The sequence below is a fragment of the Schistocerca nitens genome, chromosome 3 (genome assembly GCF_023898315.1).
Source record: "Schistocerca nitens isolate TAMUIC-IGC-003100 chromosome 3, iqSchNite1.1, whole genome shotgun sequence".
NCBI classification, from domain to species: Eukaryota; Metazoa; Arthropoda; class Insecta; order Orthoptera; family Acrididae; genus Schistocerca; species Schistocerca nitens.
The window spans coordinates 589282130-589304447 of NC_064616.1; the positions used below are offsets into that span (position 1 = coordinate 589282130).

General features: G+C 39.4%; 1 protein-coding gene across 1 annotated transcript in view; it reads left to right on the forward strand.

The window, feature by feature from the left end:
* LOC126248502 (protein unc-79 homolog) overlaps window positions 1-22318 on the forward strand; it is an 875350-nt gene that overhangs the window by 511967 nt on the left and 341065 nt on the right. Inside the window, exons 33-34 of the mRNA XM_049949540.1 lie at window positions 5299-5471; window positions 5763-5941. Coding sequence (XP_049805497.1) covers window positions 5299-5471; window positions 5763-5941 — 352 coding nt within the window. The remainder of the gene's footprint in view (window positions 1-5298; window positions 5472-5762; window positions 5942-22318) is intronic.

The window sequence follows — 22318 nt, forward strand, 5'->3', positions numbered from 1 at the left end:
GCGAGTTATTCTTACAACACATTATCTACTCCCAAAATCAGCCTGGCCTCAACCTACAGCAGCCCACTGCCCTACACTCTCTCCCCAATGGTTTCAACTCCCGTATTGTATCACCTCCCAATTCACATACCCTCATCCTCATTATACACTGCTCTCTGCCAGTGCACCCACCAGTCTTTTCTCCTTCTCTGCTTCTCTCCTTTTTCGCTGCCCATTCTCCCTCCCTCCCCTAGAGCCTCAAGGTGTTGTGCCTGCCAGCCTTGTCCTGAGACCATGTCGTCCCTGCACTCTCTACCAGGCAGTGCTGACTTCTATCTCCCCCCCCCCCCCCCTTCCGCCTGTAGCCTGCTATCCATCCCCCTTTGCTGCCTCACCCCAGATTGCTGATTCCATCTGACACACTTGCATTCTGCCAGAGTGGCTGGAGATAGTGGTTTTGTGTGCATTAAGTGTGCTTGATTGTGTGAATTGTGTGTGTTGTCCTTTTCCTTTATGAAGGAGACTTCTGCCAAATTCTCAATGTGTAACAGTCTTTTCTGATACAGTAGACGATAAATATAATGCTTTTCTCAAGACTTTTCTCGTGCTCTTTGAAAGCTGCGTTCCATTAGAACATTCAAAACAGGGTACTAGCACAAACAGGCAGCCTGGGTGGCTGACTAGAGGGATAAGAATATCTTGTAGAACAAAGTGGCAATTATATCAAAACGTTAGAAACAGTCAAAATGTAAATGCAGCAGCCCATTACAAACAGTATTGTAAGGTGCTTAAAAATGTTATTAGGAAGGCAAAAAGTATGTGGTATGCAGCTAGAATAGCTAAGTCTCAGGATAAAATTAAAACCATATGGTCAGTCGTAAAGGAAGTGGCTGGTCTGCAGAGACAGGTCGAGGTTCGAAAAATTGTTCAAATGGCTCTGAGCACTATGGGACTTAACATCTATGGTCATCAGTCCCCTAGAACTTAGAACTACTTAAACCTAACTAACCTAAGGACATCACACAACACCCAGTCATCACGAGGCAGAGAAAATCCTTGACCCCGCCGGGAATCGAACCCGGTAACCTGGGCGTGGGAAGCGAGAACTCTACCGCACGACCACGAGCTGCGGACACAGGTCGAGAATATAGAATCAGTGCGTAGTGGGAATGTCCATGTTACTGATAAGTCGCATATATGTACAGTATTTAATAATCACTTTCTGAATATAGCAGGTGAAATAAATAGAAACCTAGTCCCAACACTGAATCATATAGCGCCCTTAGAAAAAAGTGTTCCGAGACTGTTACCTGAAATGCTCCTCCATGATACTGACAAGAGGGAGATTGAGTTAATAATTAAATCACTAAAGACCAAGAACCTCATGGATATGACGGGGTATCTAGCAGAATACTGAAGTATTGTTCCATGTATGTTAGCCCAGTACTTAGCCATATCTGTAACTTTTCCTTTAGGAGTGGTCAGTTTCCTGACCGATTAAAGTACTCGGTAGTGAAGCCACTTCATTAAAAGGGAGACATTGATAATGTTGACAATTTTATACATATTTCTATGCCATCTGTGTTTGCTAAAGTTATCGAGAAGGTTGTATATACAAGGTTACTGGAGCATTTAAATTCACATAATTTGCTGTCAAACGTTCAGTTTGGTTTTAGAAATGGTTTAACAACTGAAAATGCTATATTCTCTTTTCTTTGTGAGGTTTTGGACAGATTAAATAAAAGGTTACGAACACTAGGTGTTTTCTTTGATCTAATGAAGGCTTTTGACTGTGTTGACCACAAAATATTACTGCAGAAGTTGGACCATTATGGAGTAAGGGGAGTAGCTTACAATTGGTTCGCCTCTTACTTTAAGAACAGAAAGCAGAAGGTAATTCTCCGCAATATTGAGCGTGGTAGTGATGTTCAGTCCCAATGGGGCACTGTTAAGTGGGGCGTTCCCCAAGGGTCGGTGCTGGGGCCACTGCTGTTTCTTATTTATATAAATGATGTGCCTTCTAGTATTACAGGTGATTAAAAAATATTTCTGTTTGCTGATGACACTAGCTTGATAGTGAAGGATCGTGTGTGTAATATTGAAACAGTTTCAAATAATGTAGTTCATGAAATAAGTTCGTGGCTTGTGGAAAATAATTTGATGCTAAATCACAGTAAGACTCAGTTTTTACAGTTTCTAACTCACAATTCAACAAGAACCAATATTTTGATCAGACAGAATGGGCATATTATAAGCGAGACGGAACAGTTCAAGTTCCTAGGCGTTCGGATAGATAGTAAGCTGTTGTGGAAAGCCCATGTCCGGGATCTTGTTCAGAAACTAAATGCTGCTTTATTTACCATTAGAACAGTATCTGAAATAAGTGACACTTCAACACGAAAAGTAGTCTACTTCGCATATTTTCATACGCTTACGTCATATGGTATTATTTTTTGGGGTAATTCTTCTGATTCAAAGAGGGTACTTTTGGCTCAAAAACGGGCTGTTCGAGCTATATGTCGTGTAAGTTTGAGAACCTCTTGTCGACCCCTATTCAATAGTTTGGGAATTCTGACATTGCCCTCACAGTATATATTTTCTTTAATGTCGTTTGTTGTTTGCAATATTAGCCTATTCCCAAGAGTTAGCAGCTTTCACTCAGTTAATGCTAGGCAGAAATCCAATCTGCATGTGGAATGCATTTCCTTGACTCTTGTGCAGAAAGGAGTGCAGTATTGTGCTGCATCCATTTTCAATAAGCTACCACAAGAACTCAAAAATCTTAGCAGTAGCCCAAACTCTTTTAAGTCTAAACTGAAGAGTTTCCTCATGGCCCACTCCTTCTGTTCTGTCGAGGAGCTCCTGGAAGAGCTCAAAAATTAAGCAAATTCCAGTGTTACATTGTTGATTTTCTTTATTTAAACTTACGAATTGTCGCCTGAATATGTTTCTTATATTTCATTTTATCTGTTTCTAATATCGTGTTATAATTTCATGTATTGACTCGTTCCATGACCATGGAGACTTCTCCTTAATTTGGTCCCACGGAACAATAAATAAATAAATAAATAAATAAACAGTCTTTTCTGTGTGCCTGTCTGTAACTCAACATGTCTGCTTTATGCTGAGAAGCAATTAGACCTTTTCATTATATTTTAATGTAACTGGAAAAATAAGCCGGCCAGTGTGGCCGTGCAGTTCTAGGCGCTTCAGTCTGGAACCACGTGCCTGCTACAGCCACAGGTTCGAATCCTGCCTCGAGCATGGATGTATGTGATGTCCTTAGGTTAGTTAGGTTTAAGTAGTTCTAAATTCTAGGGGACTGATGACCATAGATGTTAAGTCCCATAGTGCTCAGAGCCATTTGAACCATTTGGAAAAATAAAAAAAAATCTGCTCACCAAGCAGTGGCGGGAGAGTAAACATATGAAGGTGTTTGAATTTGCAAGCTTCCAGAGCCAGTGTCGCCATCTTCTAGCAGTAGGATAAAGAGGTAGGAAGAGGGGTGAAGGAAAATGAGGTTTAGGAAATTGGGTGAGTTCAGGAAAGTCACCCAGAACCCTAGGTCAGGGAAGACTTACCGGACATCCTTCCACTTCAACCCTTCTGCTGGAAGAAGAAGCCACTGGCTCCAAAAGTTTGCAAATTCAAGTACCTTTGTATGTGTATTCTCCTACTTGGTGAATAGATTTTTTTATCTATTCAGTTACATGATATTTTCAAAAACGATTATTTTTGTTGTTATGTTGGCCCATGTGGCCATTAGTCCTTCTTATGTAATCCTCTGTCCATCTTTGTTGCCATCTATCTTGTTCAAACTGTCATCTGTTTTCTACCTTATGTGCGAATATACCCATATATTTATCTATATCACCTATGTTAATCAACATATTGCCCATAAATCTATTCTACTACTGATTGATATGTGCAACACAGGGTCTGTTTCCAAATGTTCACTGAGTTTTATCATTTTTATGCATTACATAAGAGAATAAGATGGAATAATAAGTCCACTTGTTTACTCTTCAGTTTGTCTTTGCCTCAAAATTGGCTAATTAATACATATTGTTATTATTTATTTCCTGGCAAATCTTTCCAACAATTTTTGTATATACAAGAAATCAACAGAAAAATAGACAGCAATCATTTGCATTTATGTGAGCTTTTGGCCATAAACAACGCATTTGTTTTCTGCACATTGTAGGCACTGTAGCAGCAATTATAGATTGTGAATACTGGGAATGAGCATGTGTGCATTTGAAAATCTGTGCAAAAGAATCATCTTTTTCTGAATCTGGCTTTGCTGATGAGTGTATGTGTTATCTCATTGGAAGCCAAAAGGTATTTACACACCATGTTTTGTCTTCAACAGCACTCCATTCTAATGACTGGGTATATCATCAAAGCTAAGTTTTGCCTAAGTCTCAGAACTTCTACAGATGTTGACCACATCACTGGCACATTGACACTGAACTGCTGTTGCAGTCAACTGCACTTAGGACACAGTGTGCTTTGACTGCTGTGACAGTCTACTAGAGGTAAAGGCTAATAGTAACTTCAGACTTTTTGCATACATTGCAGTTATTGATAAGGAAGTACTGTCTGAAACAGTGGAACATATATTCATTCAGAACTTGATAAGATTTCAGAGGACTGGATGCTAACTGGTGAAATGTATTTTTGAACAGTAAACAATTAAGGCCTGATGTGAAATTTGTCTCTAGCTTACTGGGACTGGATTCTAAGATTCCAACTGCTGAAACATGTTTTAGAATGGTAAACAATTAGGACTTAATGTGAAATTTGACTCCAAAAGTTCAAGGCACCCATAAAAAAATATTTCATATTCTTATACTGCTTATGTAGTGATAGTGTGTATGTAGTCACTACCATTTTGAAGATTATAATCAGCAGGAGAGGCACTTGATCTACACAATGTTGTTATTAAGGGTAGGCCGCAAATAGCAAACTGCAAATCTGGAATTGCTATGGTATCAATATGATACTGATTCGCTCCTCACTGCCACAGTTTTAGAAATGTCTTCTGTGTAATGGATGAATTAACTTGTTTCTATCTTTATTATTTGTTTTAAATAGTCAAATGTCAAGGCTGCCAAGCAAATGGCAGTAGTATCAAGAAACTTATTATACTACTTGAAAAGGGTAAAATATATTGAAACTACTAGTTTCTGTACTACTTGATCTACTTTATGGTTCTAGAGTTTCTATTACTCATCTTAAATGCACCAGTCTAAACTACAAATTTTTACTGGCTGTAATAACAAATAAATTGTTTTTAATTGTATGTATGTTTTTCAGAATCTTGCAAATTACAGTGGAAAACAAAATGTACATGGGAACTTAAAACCATTGCTGACATTCAATTCAGGAAATTCTACCCATCAACAATCAAATAAGCCATTTAATAATAGTAACAATTCTGTTGTTACCATGTGTAACTCTTCTGCAGTCACAACTCCTGAATCATATAAGTATGTATAAGTACCAAATCATCATGACAAAATTTCTTCCATTGTACTTCCAACTATAAAAAATCTGTTAGTACTGAACATATTACATGATTTTTCTTGTTATTTGATAATTTCTCAAAATGTTCACTCATATTGTTAAACAATGTTCTCTATTCTGATTTGTTCCTCGTATGACCAGAGGGTGTGGATTTGCCCCTTCTCTTAATATACAAATAGATTTAATGAATTAAATGAAATTTAATTTTTTAGGTTTTGAATTATAACATCTGATGATATTTTTCTGTTGTACAGAGCATGCAGTCACAATAGCACAGAAAATCAGCAGTACAGTTCTATAACCAGATCACTTGGAAAGCAAAAATGCTTGTATGAACTGACAAACATAAACATGCTAGCACAGCAGCTGCCATGGCAAATTGATATTCCCAAGCAGACAGAACGACTTTTGCCTATTGGAACAGCACGCCTTGGTGAGTTCATTTCAAAATGGGAGTTCCACTTTTCAGAACACTTGCGAAATAATTAATAGTTATGTTTATTCCTGATTTTTTTTTTAATGAACACTACAACTTTGTGATACACTGATGTTAGTATTAACAATGATATAATGCATATTGTAAGTCCATCTGTAAAGTTAGTCACTGATATATGAATAATATATCCTATTTCTATTGTGCCACAGCTCTTTGTTGCTTCTCCTAATACTGAATTACATGTTTTTATACTATCTAACTGCTCTATGTATTTTTTTTTTTTTTAAACCGTTTCACATTACCATGCCACAGCTTTCACTACTGCTGTTATTTTCCCATTCTCTACGCATATAGTTAAATACTGACTACATTATGAACAGAGTATACTTGTAATACAGGACAAGTCAGCTTAATCTAATGTCTCAAAATATTTAGCTTGGATATTAAGATGACCACAGCATTGGCATACAAAAAATACATGATAATACAATAAATTACATTTATCTGTAGTTTTATATTAGGTATAAATATTATTTTCATACACTCATTAACCCAGGTAATTACAATATATACATAATGATAATAAAACATTCCCATTTATTTAAAAATATGCTTGTCTACATTTTAAAATTCTTTTTGTACTAAATAATCCTTATTGAGTTTCTGGATTATTTTCTTAGTCATACCATCCCACAGATTCTTAGTTAGATGCTTTAACAATTGTACACATGAGTATCAAGGATTGCCTTCAACAACTCTCATTCTTTGTGGTACACTTCTCAACTGCTCTTTATTTCTTGTGTCATATGAATGGATAGCTGCAGGTTTTTTTGGTAATGTATTGCCTATTATTAGACAAACTATTGTTATATATACACATGGAGGTATGTATGAATGTATGTATGTGAATGTAGGCTTTCCTCGTGTATACTGGTGATGAAATCTTCTCGGGCTTCCATCCGGGTAGCTGCATCGAAAATCCACGACATTTCAATGAGTATCATTCTCATCATCTTATAGCGAAGTGTCATCATCTTCACCAGAAGATGATGAGAATGACACTCATCAAAATGTCGCGGATTTTGTGATGCAGCTACCCAGATGGAAGCCTGAGAAGGTTTCATCAGTGTATGGATGTATGTATGTTCCACATCTCCTCCTAAATTACTGATCAATTTCAACCAGACTTGGACCACATTCAGCTTATTATCTGGAAAGAACACTGAGTGGGTAAGAACCCTCTAGCTCCCATAGGGGTGGAAGTGACACAGAGCTAGATAAAGAGAGGGACAAGACTAGATTGACAGACAGAGATGAGTGGGAGGGAGGGCGGAGGGAGAGGGCTGGACAGAGAGCAATGGGAGAACAAAATGGTCAGAGAAAGTGGGGGGGGGGGGGGGGGGGTGGAGATCAGATGGATAGGGAGAAGGGGTATGAGGAGATGGACAGAGAGAGGCAGGGGAAGTACATCTAATTGACAATTTTTGCAAGAAATTTTTTTCTATGTCTACCTGTTTCTGGGACTTCTTGCTCTTCCATTCAAATATGGTGCAAGGGAAGACTTATTATGGTTCAAATGGCTCTGAGCACTATGGGACTCAACTGCTGAGGTCATTAGTCCCCTAGAACTTAGAACTAGTTAAACCGAACTAACCTAAGGACATCACAAACATCCATGCCCGAGGCAGGATTCGAACCTGCGACCGTAGCGGTCTTGCGGTTCCAGACTGCAGCGCCTTTAACCGCACGGCCACTTCGGCTGGCGACTTATTATGTAAATGCCTCTGTGCATGCTGTAGTTAGTCTAATATTTTCTTTGTGATTCCTGTGGGCATCTGTAAGTTTGACATGTGTCTCCAAAATAATAATATTAATAATAACTTTGCCATTAGAAAGAAAGGCTGAAACTGCAATTTTGAATGAATGTGTGTTGAACTTATAATTTGTAATCAGTTCATTAAAAATTAACATCTTGTGTGTATTCCTAGACACATCAATTAAAGCTTGTTCTTGAACATTTGTAAATTGGTGTTCTTGGGACCGTGTGCATCTCATTTACCTTCAATTGTTTTCCAGTGCAGTTTCTTCAGTATCTCTACAGTACTCTCCCTTGGATCGCATTTCTGTTATTGCTAGTGGAGCTTTCCCACAGAATAATTCCATACTGTAAGTATGGTTCAAAAGGGCCATGGTATACAATACCCACAAGTTGTTTATTGGTATAATGGGGAAGTTGTTTCATAATGCATATTACAGTGTTTAAATTACAGCAGACTTTGTCTAAATATTTTCTCCATTGGAGCTTATTTTCTTACACAGTTTCCAAAAATTTTGCACAGGTACCTTCTTTCAGTCATTTCTCATCTACAGGATGTACATTAATGAAACTGACAAACTGTAGGGATGGGTTCTTAACTGGAAATGGAGGAAGAAAGGTCCTATGAACATGTGCCTGGAAGTGCATTGTTGCCACTTTAGATGGCACTGACAAATGAAATTACCTCTTACCATGTGGCATGTGTTCCTTGTGTGTTGCAGTCTGTATGATTGGTGCAGCATACAGTAACCAGCAGAATGGTCTGGTATTCATATTGGGGACAACCCAAGATGGTGTTTGTGTATGGCCACACAGATGGAAATGCTGAAGAGGTAGAAACCAGTTTTCCATATCTAATGTTCACACAGTCTGCTGCCTCCATGCTCATTTGTCTCTCTGAAATGACCCATGATCACACAAATGCCCAAAAAGGGCTTGAAGTGTTGTGTGATGTGGTGTTCCCAACATGAATACTGGGCCTTCTGCTGCTAATAGTACACTGGGTCAATCACACACCCTGCAACACAATACGGCACATGGTCAGAATAACTTTCATTTACCAGCACTATCTACCATGGCAATGATGCATTTGTAGATGCATGTTCATAGGACCTATTTCCAGTCAGGAATATGTCCCTGCAGTTTGTTGATTTTATTAATGTTCATCCTGTATAAATACACTATTGGTCAAAAGTTTTCGATCACCCTTGATAAGAACCATATATTTTATTTTAATGTGCAAATACATTGTAAAAAGTAAATAGATGAACAAAAGAAGTGTTTTCTCTCGGTTTCATTAAGTAGAATATATTATGGTTTAGATTTTAGCCTCTCCGAAGTATCCACCCTTCACCCACAGAAGAGCTGCACAAACTCTTAGCATTCTGGATGTAAGATTTTGTAGTGCTTTTGCAGATATTTTAATCCAGCATATATGTAAATTATTCTATGTATCTTCAACATTAGACTACCTCATTTTTCTAACCTCTCAATCAAGTGCTTCCTATAAGATTTTAATGGGGTTTAAGCCAGGTGACTGTCTTGGCTAAATCATATTCTTCAGATTCCTACATTTCTCTTTCATACTGACATACCCTCTATACAATTTATAGACATGTTTGGGATCATTGTCCTGCTGCAGCATAAACCCACAATTGGTAAATCTCTTGGCAGGTGGAACTGCTTTGTTGATCACTCTCCTGTGATATCCTTTCTTCTTTAATGTTCCATTAATTCTAACTAGATCACTGAATTTATCACCTACAAAACACCTCCAGATCATGACTGATGTTCCACAATACTTCACCATTTGTATCACACACTGACTCTTCATACATTCTCTACAAAGTCAGTTAACAAACAGTTGGTGATGGCTTCCAAATATTTCATACTTAGATTTGCCTGTGAACAATACCTTAGACCATTGCTGCATGCTCCAGTTTTTATGCTACTGCAACCATTGCTATCTTTTAACCATATTATGTTTGCATATTTAAGATATTTTGCCCACTATGCAGCCCTTCAAACCTTGTTTACAAGGACAGCGTAGCATTGTTGAGAGAGAGATTGGAGCTGCTTGCATACTATGTACTTGCTCACAAATTTCAGGTGTAGTATGAGTCCTCTGATGGTTAATTTGTACTCGCATAAATTGATCTTCCCAGTATGATATTATTCAGGGTCTTACAGATCAAGAAACACTTACATTGTCACCAGTTTGCTTGAACTGTTGCAAAGTATATGCCACTGTAGATTGAACTATGTCAACTTTTCTGCTGCTGCCTTACTAGAATAGTCTTCCTGATACCAAGCTACCATTACAGCACATTTTTCAATTCCGGACTCCTGCTCCTGTCTCATTAGGTGGTAATATGTTATGAACCTCAGCAGGCATACAAACTACTGTATCTATGGTAGCAGAGACAAAATGCGAATTATATTCCTCAATCTATATTTATTGGGAAAAACCAATAATGAGAATATGGCCAATGTCAACAAAGTAGCCTAAATAAAAACACAACTAAGCAAGGAACAAAATATGTATCCCATGTTGCATCCTATAGCAGAAGAATACCAAAATAAAATGTTTTCCTCACAGGTCTCTCACTCGAAACAAAATAGAGTGTGGTTGGCATAGCATTACCACAAAGCTTCCCAGCAAGGCAAGACCATTGTTCCATGACACTCTTGAGCCACATTCCAAAGCTACTACTCATGACGATCCACAACTACCAGTAGACAAGTTGCATGGATGTTGTGGCCAGGATGACAAATCCCTACAAGTCCAGGCAGCGTGTTGAACTGCCTTCTGGCTGGCTGTGTGCTATCTTACAAGATTGGTTGGTGAATGGATCATCTGGGACTAGTTTTGATCATGTGAGTAGCATAGGAAAGTGTTTGACTTGTAGATCGGGAGCTCTGGCACTGATGTTGATCCACAGTTCTTGGGCAATGGGACCTAACGGCCATTGGCTGAGACAAGAGGCTGTGTTTTCATCTCCAGCAGTGGCCTCAGAAATATGTAATAATCTGCTTTGGCTTTACTCACTGTGATGAAGGCATCCCGAATCTCTGTTGTGTCATGTGGGGTGCCAATGTCACAGGCAGACGGGAGAGATGCTGCAGTCTTCCCCAACCCCCCCGCCCCCCCCATCCCCCCCCCCGCCCCTCCAGGAGAAATGTGAAGGCTCATCTCGACGTTGGACCTCAGATCAGCTGTTGATCATAACGCCAGTGCAGCAGGATGTGCTGGATCCACCTCCATAGGTGTAGCTGCAATAGCAGGAGGACCCACCAGGCATACTGCAGGTGGCAGCAGTAGCAGTGGCAATGGACTGGAAGGCAGACAGTGACCTTCCCTGAGGTCAAATAGAAGAGGAGGCAGCGGATAAGCTGGCCCCAAAGCACACTGGCAGCGGAGCTGGTTGCTGTGCTTCTGGTACTCTGTGCCACCTACAAGGGTGACAGTTGCCATGGTGTGGCCAACGAGCTTGGAGACTGTGGCCACGACCCACTAGGGATGGTTTCTGGTGAACACCATCGCCCAAAATGGATCCTGCAGCAAGAAATGAGAGGGATTAAAATGTTTCTGAGCTGGGTGGTGGCGGGGAGGGGGGGGGGGTCAGGAACAGATGGTCATGGGTCATCAATGAGGGTGGCCATGTGAAGTTTTTCTGCCAGGGATGATTCATCCTGGACTGTGGACCAGTAGGTGGTAAGGAAGAATTTGAGAGCATCGTCCAGGGTGTGCTACTGACACACTTTGGCTATCTGTGTCTTAAATGTACAAACAAATCTTTCTGCCAAACCATTGGATGCAGGATGAAATGACACCGTATGGACCAATTGGATGCTGGAAGTAGCATGGAAGGAAGTGAATTCAGCAGAGATAAATTGAGAGCTACTATCAGTTACAATTGTTCCTTGAAGTCCTTGAATGGCAAAGATGTGGGAGAGAGCATGGCTGGTACTTGCAGCTGATGTGGAGGACATGTGGGAGACATATGGGAATCCACTGCCAGTGTCCACTAAGATGAGCCAGGAGAAACCAAGGAAAAGACCTACAAAATCCAGGTGTAAGTGGGATCAAAGGGAAGCAGTTGGAGACCAAGGAAACAGGCAGCAAGTGGACACCAATTGTTGACTTTGACACATAGTACATGATGTCACCATGTGAGTGATGGCAGCATTCATCCCTCTCCAATAAAGAAGTTGGCAGGCAAGGCATTTAATGAGGACGATATGCCAATATCAGACGTGTAAGACCTCCCGCTGGTGCAGGGAGGGTGGCAGCTCAACCTGCAATGATCATTATCCCCAAGAGATGGAGGACACCATCTCCAACTGCCAAGTCATCACACCAGTGCCAGTAAGCTTGTACCTCCGGCTGCATAAGCTGACATGATGTATGACTATCCAAAGTGCTGGGTCATCTGCCATGTGACGTGCAATGCATTTGGTGTACAGAGGTTATGTAGATACCATGATAGTGGTGGTGTCATCCAAGAGGAAATAGGTAACTGGATCAGCTTTGAAGTCTGGGTCCTCCCTCCCCACCACCAACACCCCCCACCACCACTACTCCAGGAGACAAAAGAGAGAAGCTCCATTGGCATGTAGAGTTGTGGCCCAGTATTGAATGTCGTATGAATACTCTGTGAGCAACAATGCCCAGCTTTCGAGGTGGTGAGCAGTCCTCATAGGGATGGCTGAAGTGGCACCGAACAGGGAGACCAAGGACTTGTGATCCATGAACAATGTGAAGCAGCAGCTGTAGACAAAGTCATGGAACTTCTTAAATCCTAAAATGATGGTGAAGGCCTCCTTCTCGATTTGGCTGTAGTTGTGCTGTGCACGTCAGAGAGTTTTGGAGAAAGACAATTCGGCCTTTGTTGCCATTGACAATGTGAGACAAGACAGCTTCCAATCCATAACCCAATGCATCAACTGTTGAGGTGAGAGGTTTGGGCGAAAGCACACTGGTGTAAGGAGGGCTGATTTCAGATGTTGGAATGCCTGATCACAAGCTCGAGACCATCCCCATGGAGTATTTATGTGAAGGAGGAGGTGAAGTGGTTCCGCCACAGCTGAGGCATGGGGAACAAAATTCCTAAAGTAATTCAGCTGTCCAAGGATGGACTTAAGCTGTGAAGTGTCCATTGGTGGTTGAAGCCACCATATAGCTTCACTGTTTTGTGGCAGTGTGTACATAGCTTCCTTGCCAGTTCTGGGGTGGTAGTGCCAGCAATGAAGATGTCATTGAGGTAGTTCCCAGGGACGTCTCAGCTCTGCGTCTCCAAATAGTGTTGGAAAATGTACAGGGTATTTGTGGCCCTGAATGGGAGTCAGTTGTAACAAAAAATCCCAAAAGACATAGTGATGACAAGGATAGACTTCGATGTCTCATGCAAAGCTAGTTGGAGGTAGGTGTCATGAAGTGCAATCGTGGCAAATACTTTTCCGCCCACCTTTTTTGATGGAATGTTGTCAACCTTTGGTATGGGGTAGTTGGCAATAATGGGCCATACATTGAAAGTGGCTTTAAAATTCCCACAAACCTGAAGAGACCCATTCAACTTTTTGGCAATGATGATGGGCGAAGCCCATTGACAAAGGTGCACTAGCATCTGGACTCCATCTTCCAGGTGACAAAGCTCTATCTGCAGCTTATAATGTAGTGAAAATGGTACTGGATGGGCTTTGTGGAACTTTGGAGCCGCTGATGGGAGGAGTTCGATATGGTCTTTGAACTCAGAGACCCCTGGAGAGACGTCAAAAAAGATGTCTGAGAATGAGTCCAGAAGCTCTTGCAACTTAGTGTCCGAATACAAGGTCTTGATAGAAGGTGTGGAATCATGTAGCTCAAGGTCCAGGGAGTGGAAGAGGTCCATCCCTAATGAGCTGGTACCCTTGGAGGCAGTAAGGACTGAAATCCATGTCATGACATCATGCCTGAGGTATTTGATCTGTGCTGCCATGCTGATAACCACTCCTGTAGTTGGAAAATGTTGCTGTAACTCTTCCGAGGGGCTGTGAATGGATGAAGTGGAGCCGATCCCAACTGGTGATGTGCATTCCCATTAATTATGGTGGCTGAGGATCCTGTATCCACATGAAAAAGGAGAGGGGTGCCATTTAGCTGCACTATCAGAACGATAGCCACCATTGTGTCTGAAAAAAGTGACTGTATGTACAAAACCAGTGGAATTTAGTCTGACTCACCCCCTACAGATTCTGGAGGGTCTAATGTATTGTAGTCCAAGGCCATCAACGTTGACAACTGACAGGCTTTGGCGTTATGACCTTATATCCCACAGGCTGTGTAGGTCACCCTCTGGAAATGACAATATCATAGTTGATGCACAACTAAACATTGACTATAAGAGGGCAAATGTTGCTTTTGTGGCCAAAGGTGGGGACCAAGGACCTAGCCCGAGGCGATGGCTGCAGCCTTTGTGGTGGAACCTGGCACTGGTGCTGTTGTTGTGATGTGTGGCAGGCAAACAGCAAAGACATGTACTGGCTATTGGAGTGTGGCAGATGACCAAACTGACTGTTCATGTGTGCTAATAATCGATAAACAAGTTTTGAAGGAAGGATCTTTCAGTTTCAAAAGACCTGTTTGCATGGAGCCATCTGGGGCATGGACAAAAATCATGTCCTGAATGAGATCGAACCATATGACTGCTTGCACTGAGGGTTCCCACTGAAGAACTGACAGTCATAGGAAAGACTTTGAAGAGTAGCAGTCCATTCCCTCTAAGACTGTACTGGGCGTTTCTGGCAACAGAAAAACTTGTGCTGTGCCTGTGTCACGTGTACCTGCAAGTGAAAATAATCCAACAGGCTAGATATAAGTGCATCAGAGGAGAGAGTATGAGGCTCCTTGTTAGGATGAAATTGCTTCAACAGATGATAAATGTCAGAGCCCATATTGGCAAGAAAAAATGCACAACATTCTACACAACTAGTGGCATTATGTGCAATGAAATGGTGTTCCAAATGGGCCATGTAGTTTTCACATGGCTCAGTGGTTTCGGAGTCTGAGTGTGATCTACGCATCAGAACCTCCAAGGATGGGGAGGAGATCACTGAATAATGAGCTCATTTGTTTCTTGCAAGCATTTAAACAGCCCTATGACTCATGCTGAAAGTTTGCCTAAACCTGGAATATCATCTACAATGGAGAAAAACAACTGTAAAAACGCTTGAATATTGAAAAAAACCTACTCATCACCACTGCTGTTTGTGTGGTGGCAGAACAAAATGCAAATGATATTTCTCAGTCTGTTTTTATTAGGAAAAGTCAATAAGCAAGAAAACTGCTGATCTCAAAAAGTAGTGAAAACAAAAAACACAATTTAAGCAAGAAACAAAGTATAGTTCCCATGTTGGATCTTATAACAGAGGAATACCAAAATAAGATGTTTTCCTCACAAGTGTCTCACTCAAGAAAGACTACCAAAGAACAGAAAAAAAAAAACTGCTAGAGATTGGTCAGCACAGTATTACCACAAAGTTGTCCAAGGAACCAGACCACTGTTACATGACACACTTGAGTCACATTTTTCATTCCAACAGCAGCCTTGATCATACTGTAAACATCTGCTTTGGTTTCACTCACTCTGATGAAGGCATCCTGTATCTCTGTTCTGTCTTGGGGGATGCCGATGTCACAGGTGGACAGGACAGATACTGTACAAACCCACTGCTTGTTGCACATAATGTACTGTAAACTAATGTGCAATGATTGCTACACAGACAGCTGAAGGAATGAGGCCTTCTCAAATGAAACTATCTTAGGCAAAGGCACTTCAATGTTGTTGTGGAAACTCTTCAGCAACCATCTATGGAACTACCTGTCAAATACACAACACAGGCCCTTAGTCTTTGCTTCTTTATATTTTTTTATTATCAGCTAATATTCAAAACAAAATCCCTGTTTTAACCTCAAATCCATAGTTGTGATCAAAAACTTTTGACTGGTAGTGCATATCTGTGACCTTCATTTTCTTTGTTATTGAACACAATGAACATGATCTGTTTTATATTTATAATTGAATCATATGGTGTGAGCCATGCACCTTGGTATTTGTTGAAGTAAATGAACTTCTTTCAAGAGTTTCTAGATTTGTTTCTACATTTATTAATGTCATATCATCAGCATACAATATTTTGGTTTTTCTCATTTAGTTCAGTATATTTTATAAAGAGGTTTAACTATGGTGTGCGATACTTACCTTTCTTAACAGCCTTGAATTCAGATTTGCATCCTGATTCCATAGTCTCATGTTGTTTTCTGTTTCCAACTTATGGTATTATCTATTGTGCTGCCTACCCACCCATGACATATATGTTTCAAGTTTTTCAATTAGACCTGGATGGATGGCTGTGTCAAAAGCTTTAGAGAAATACTGACTTATACCAGATATAGAGCTCCATTTGTCTATTGCATCAATAACAAATATTCTTAGGCTATATGTAACTGATTCTGTAGATTTCAATTTTTGGAAACTGTGTTGTACCAGAATCGGAATATTATGTTCCTCCAGGAATCTCATCCATCTACTGAACATCATCACCTCTAATATTTTTGAGAAACCATGTATCAAATTTACTAACCTGTAGTTATTTGGGTGATCTTTGTCACCTTTTTTGTATATTAGCAATACTTTGTTTCTGTTCAATTTTTCTTGAAATGCCCCTTCTCTGAATGAGCAGTTTGCTACATCTGAAAGTGCTTCAGCTATTTCCCCAGTCACATACTCTCCTGTAGACTTAGGATTTTAGTCTCTGGATGGTTTTTATGAGTTTATGTTTTCTCACTGGTTCCATGAACATTGATTGGGATGGTTACTCAAGTGTTCTAGGATGCTCAGACCCCTAATGATTTCTTTCACACTATAATTTTTGTAGAGCGTCTGTGAAATTGTTGTTGAAGATATTAGTAATTTTTGTTCTTTCTGTGATTATGGTGTCAGTTTTAATTATCATAATAAAATTTCAGTTATTTATGGTCTTTTTACTAAATTTATTGTTATATTCGTTCTGCCCTGTAGTAATGATTCTTGTGATTCTTATTTTGGTTTCTGATTCATTGCCCATGTCTTTGGTGTAGTCTCCAGGTGTTATAATGTCTTTCATTTTCAATGTAAATAATAATTATATTAATTTTTCTGGAAATATTGTAATTTTAGCACTTGAAGAACCATATAAGTAGAAAATTCCTAGTTCTTCATTCATTATACTAATAATTTCAAGACCTTTTTCTATGTAAGATGGCAAGTTTATGTATTTACAGTACTCAATATCTTGGAGACTACCCCACTTTGCTTTTGCATATATCAACACTTCTGCCCTTAGTTTTAGGTCTGTGGGAAGAATTAATCAGATGATGGTCTCTTATTATCAGATTGCAAAGTTCTGCTTCATTTAGCCCATACTCAATAACGCATTAAAGATCTGATTCTGTTTTTCTCAGGAGCATGTCTACTTTCAGTATTTGTTGCCTGCGTATTGAATGTTTAGTCACAGGACTTGAATGTCTCTCATTGTTTATGACATAAAAAATCTTTTATACTAGTGGTGTGCACATAAGAAGGCAGGTTCTGGGGCAATGAGCAGTGTACCACATGATGCTTCAGGCAGCAGCATGTCTGACTGGAGCATGCATATTGTGGTAGAACATTTAGCATTGATTTTTTTGTGTTATTTTAGGTATGGTGACAATACTTAGCCACTGTACTCTTCATTGTGGTTGGCATAAAGCAAACACAACAAGCCTTATGTTAAGAAGTGACAGCAAAAGTTTCCCAACCACATAAATTTTTATAGGGAGATTCAGAAGCAGAAACAATGGCTCAGTGTGCCACTTACTGCAGCATTGTCATTTACCAAGGAAGGCAATGTCTGGAGCATGTGATGTGAACAGAAACAGAGAACATACTGGCATGCTGGAAAATATTTTCTATACCTCTTTGTGCTGAATGCCTCAAGCAGCCACCGTCTTACATGTACACCACTACAAACAGTGGATAACTGGTCATAACCTTTACAGTCTTCAGTTGTTTCCTCTCAAATTGTTCTCATTTTCTACAGTATTATTTTAAAGGATTCATTCATTCATTCATTCATTCATTCATTGATAGATTGCTGCTCACCATATATGGGAGATGTTGAGTGAAAGACAAGTACAACAAAAAGAGCACTATACATTTAAGCTTTTGGCCAAAAGGCCTTCTTCCCAAGTAAGGAAACACACACACACACAAAATCCATAGTTGCACACCTCACACATGCATGACCACTGTCTGCAGCTGCTGTGTCTGGCCACTGCAACAAGAGACAGTGGTCATGTGTTTGTGTGCTCCGCTTGTGTGAATGTGTTTGTTTTCTACTTCTGAAGAAAGCCTTTTGGCCAAAAGCTTAAATGTATAGCAGTCTTTTTATTGTGCTCTCTGTGCCTCAGTGTCTCCTCTATACAGTGAGTCACAATCTATCCTTTTCATAATATTGTTGTCACTCCATCCTAAACTTCTATTGTTTGACTTTGTTCTCTTTTTCTCATTGAAGTTGCTGATAATTGCTTTTTGGACTTTAATGAATTTTGTGTGTGTGTGTGTGTGTGTGTGTGTGTGTGTGTGTGTGTGTGTGTGTGTGTGTGTGTGTGCACGCTTGTGCATGTGTGGGGGGGGGGGTATAATTCAGCTGGTTCTGCAGTTACAACATCCTTATCTTCCCCCCCCCCCTTTTTTTTTTTTACAGTGTGATGGTTCCTGTTCTACAGTTAATGCTTCACTAGTTGGTTATATGTTTGAATCTATATGATCTTCCTTGATTTTAGTGTGTGATGGTTGTGTTGCCATATTAAATGTGATAGCATTAAATTTTAATGCTACAACAGTTGGTTCTGCCATCAAATCCATGTGTTTGCTTCCTAGGATCTTGAAGGAGATTCTCTTAGGAATTTGTTTATATCAACTACTGTGACATGGAAGTATTGTTCACTTGCCTCCCCAATGCCTTGCTCAGATGATATATGTCATTATTACCCTCTATCCTGTCCTGTTGACATGGAACTGCACACAGTGCCACCTCTACATCTACATCTGTATAAATACTCCCAAGTTGTGGTGGAGAGTACTTTGTACCTGTACAATTCATTCCTACCCAAAAGTAGACTGAAGGAAAAGTGGCTATCTATATACCTCCACACGAGCCCTAATATCTCTTACCCTATCTTCAAGGTCATTACATAAATGAATGATGATGGCAGTAGAACTGTTTTGCAATAAGCTTCAAGTGCCAGTCCCCTAAATTTTCTCAACAGTGTTCTTTGAAGAAAAGATCATGTTCCCTCCAGGGCTCCCCATTTGAGTTCACAAAGTATCTCTGGAATACTTGCATGTTGATCAAACCTACACAAATCTAGCAGCATGCATCTGAATTCCTTCACTGTCTTCTTTTAATCCAACCTTATTTGGGTTCTAACACTGGGTTGCACTAGTGTTCTATACATAGCCTCCTTTATAGATAAACCACACTTCCCTAAAATTCTCACAATATCCTCAAATAAATGTAGGTGGATACCCACCATAGAATCATTGACAGCAGGGTTGTTGGCTGCCCCTCAAGTGGTAAGCTATGAGCAGAGAAAATTGCTCACGTGGAAAGTTATGATCAGAGAAAATCCCTAACCAATTGTCAAACAGAGAAAGGAAACTCTATTTCCTAGTTCACATTGTGTGTCTCAAAGTCTGTAATCATTCGACCAGATCAACAGATACATTGATATACACAGATTCCCAAGATGACAGAATTTTAGCATGGTGTGACATGCTTATATAACATGTAGATTGAAGTCATGATTTCTACATCGGCTGTTGGTTGTTAAAAACAAATAATTTATTCCATTATGGTTACACTACTGACCAATGTGACCACTTTGCCATTATAAAGTCTGCATATTCATACTTAGCTTTAACATAGCTGTGGACACAGTATATAATTAATTATAATATTTTTAAAAAACTAAAAAAAGTATGTTTTTATACTGCTCTTTAAGGACCCAATTGCTATGTTGACTAGTTGCAAGATGTGTAAAGTCCTCAGCAGTCCCATTGTATCACATATTGTCAACTGCAAAGACAAGATTAGACTGCTTGCAGACACACAGAGCAACATAAGCGCTCATTCCTTCCATGGAATGGGAAGAAACAGTATTGAGTAGTGTATATTTTTGTGGATGTGTATTTTTGCATGTATTCCGTGAGCACATCATAGAGGGATTACAATGTTGTTTGAGTTTTTAATGGAAATGTGCAGTTTGGTGGCCTTCTGAGTGCCATTAGATGAGAATAGCAATGTGCTTGCATCAGATTTCATTTTTTGCTCCATCCTTGTCCACATTCAAAATCTTGGAACAGACTGACTTAAAAATGGCTTCAGGCCCAGTGTCTTATAGCTTTGCAAAAATGACTACTAAAGTTCATATTGTCATGTACATAATTTCAGTAACCTGCAATTAGAATTTTAAATCGCAGATTACTTGAATGGTGCAGAAAAACTATTTTTGCTCTGAACTTTATGTTACAAAAAGCGTTTCAATTGAAAAAAGTCTTCTTGATGGTGAAACTACAAAACAGCTAAATAAACAATACCATACATAGATGTGTTAATTACCTGGAAACTAATGAAGTGGTTATGTTCCTGCCACATTTTGAAAATTAGCTACATGAATACTGTAAGAAATTCTATGGGTTATTTTCCTACCTTTATCAGTAATGTAATAATTACATCTGTTTACATGTCAACAATGTGACTGGGATAGAAAATAATTATGTAAGTTAATTGAACTCAGCCTTAGCAGAACTAGTTACTTGAAATGGTTCAAATTAATTAGGAAATTATCCTGGATAATGTAATTTAGGAAAGTTACTCCTGATCTTATACTCAGAATTAGAGAATGACAGCATTATCTTATAATACATCTCTCACTAACACTAATGATGATTAAGAAAGCTAAAAAATATCATTTAAATAGGCAAATTAGAAATCAAAATGGGAATGAATCCCAGCCTGTTTTGCTACAGATGTATGAGGATGTTTTGAGATTGTATGAAAGTAAATTTCTGAAATGACTGGAATCTGGATTGCTTTCTTCCAAAACTTTCAGAAGGATCCTAACACTGTCCAAAAATCACTTTTGATATTATGAAGTGTGTACAGGTCATAAAAATTTTCTGTATTTTTGCATGAATACATCATGAAACTCAGTATGCATAGATCAGCTCTGAGATAGAGAGAGAGAGAGAGAGAGAGAGAGAGAGAGAACTATGGATATTTACCTGACAGTGCTTCTGTGAGGCAGCTGTAGCCATCAATGTGATAGTCAGAGTTCAACAATAATGTTAGCATCTTACTCTTTTTTTTTTTTCATATTAAGTTCACGTCTATCATAAAACAAGACAAATATATCTTCATCTACATGTACATGGATACTTCGCAAGGCACAGTAAAATGCATGACAGAGGGTACTCTGTGCCACTGTTAGTCATTTCCTTTCCTATTCCTCTTTCAAATGGAGTGAGGGAAAAACAACTGAATATATGCTTCCCTATGAGCCCTAATTTCTCGTATCTTATCTTCATGATCGTTACGTGCAATGTATAATGGTAGCAGTAGAATCATTTGGCAGTCAGTTTCAAAAGCCAGTTCTCTAAGTTTACTCAATAGTGTTTCTCGAAAAGAATGTCACCTTCCCTGAAGTGATTCACATTTGAGTTTCCGAAGCATCTCTGTAACACTTATGTGTTGTTAGATTCTACCAGTAACAAATAAAGCGGACTACCTCTGAATTGCTTTGATGTCATCCTTCAGTCTGATCTGGTACGGATCGCAAACACTTGAACAGTACTCAAGAATAGGTCACACCAGCCTCCACATGCGGTCTCCTATACAGGTGAACCACTAACATTCTTGCAATAAACCGAATTTGGCCATTCACCTTTCCTACCACAGTTCTCACATGCTCATTCCATTTCATAGCGCTTTTCAAAATTATGCCCAGATTTTTAAATGACTTGAATGCGTCAAGCAGGACCCTAGTAATACTGTATCTGAACATTATAGGTTTGTTCTTCCTACTCATCCACATTAAATTACAATTTTCTACATTTAGAGCGAGCTGGCATTCATCACACCAATTAGGAGTATTGTCTAAGTCATAATCACTCAAATTCCATTCTTTACCCTGCATCACAGCATCATCACCAAATGATCACAGATCACTGCCCACCCTGTCCGCAAAATAATTTTTGTATATAGATAACTACAGTGATCTTATCACACTTCCCTGGGGCACTTGTGATGATACCCTTGTCTCTGATGAATACTTACTGTTGAGGACACATACTGGCTTTTATTACTTAAGAAGTTTTCAAGCCACTCACATATCTGTGAACTTATTCCATAACCTTGCACCTTTGGTAACAGCCTGCAATGGGGCATCATGTCAAATGCTTTCGAGGAATCTAGAAATATGGAATCTGTCTGTTTCC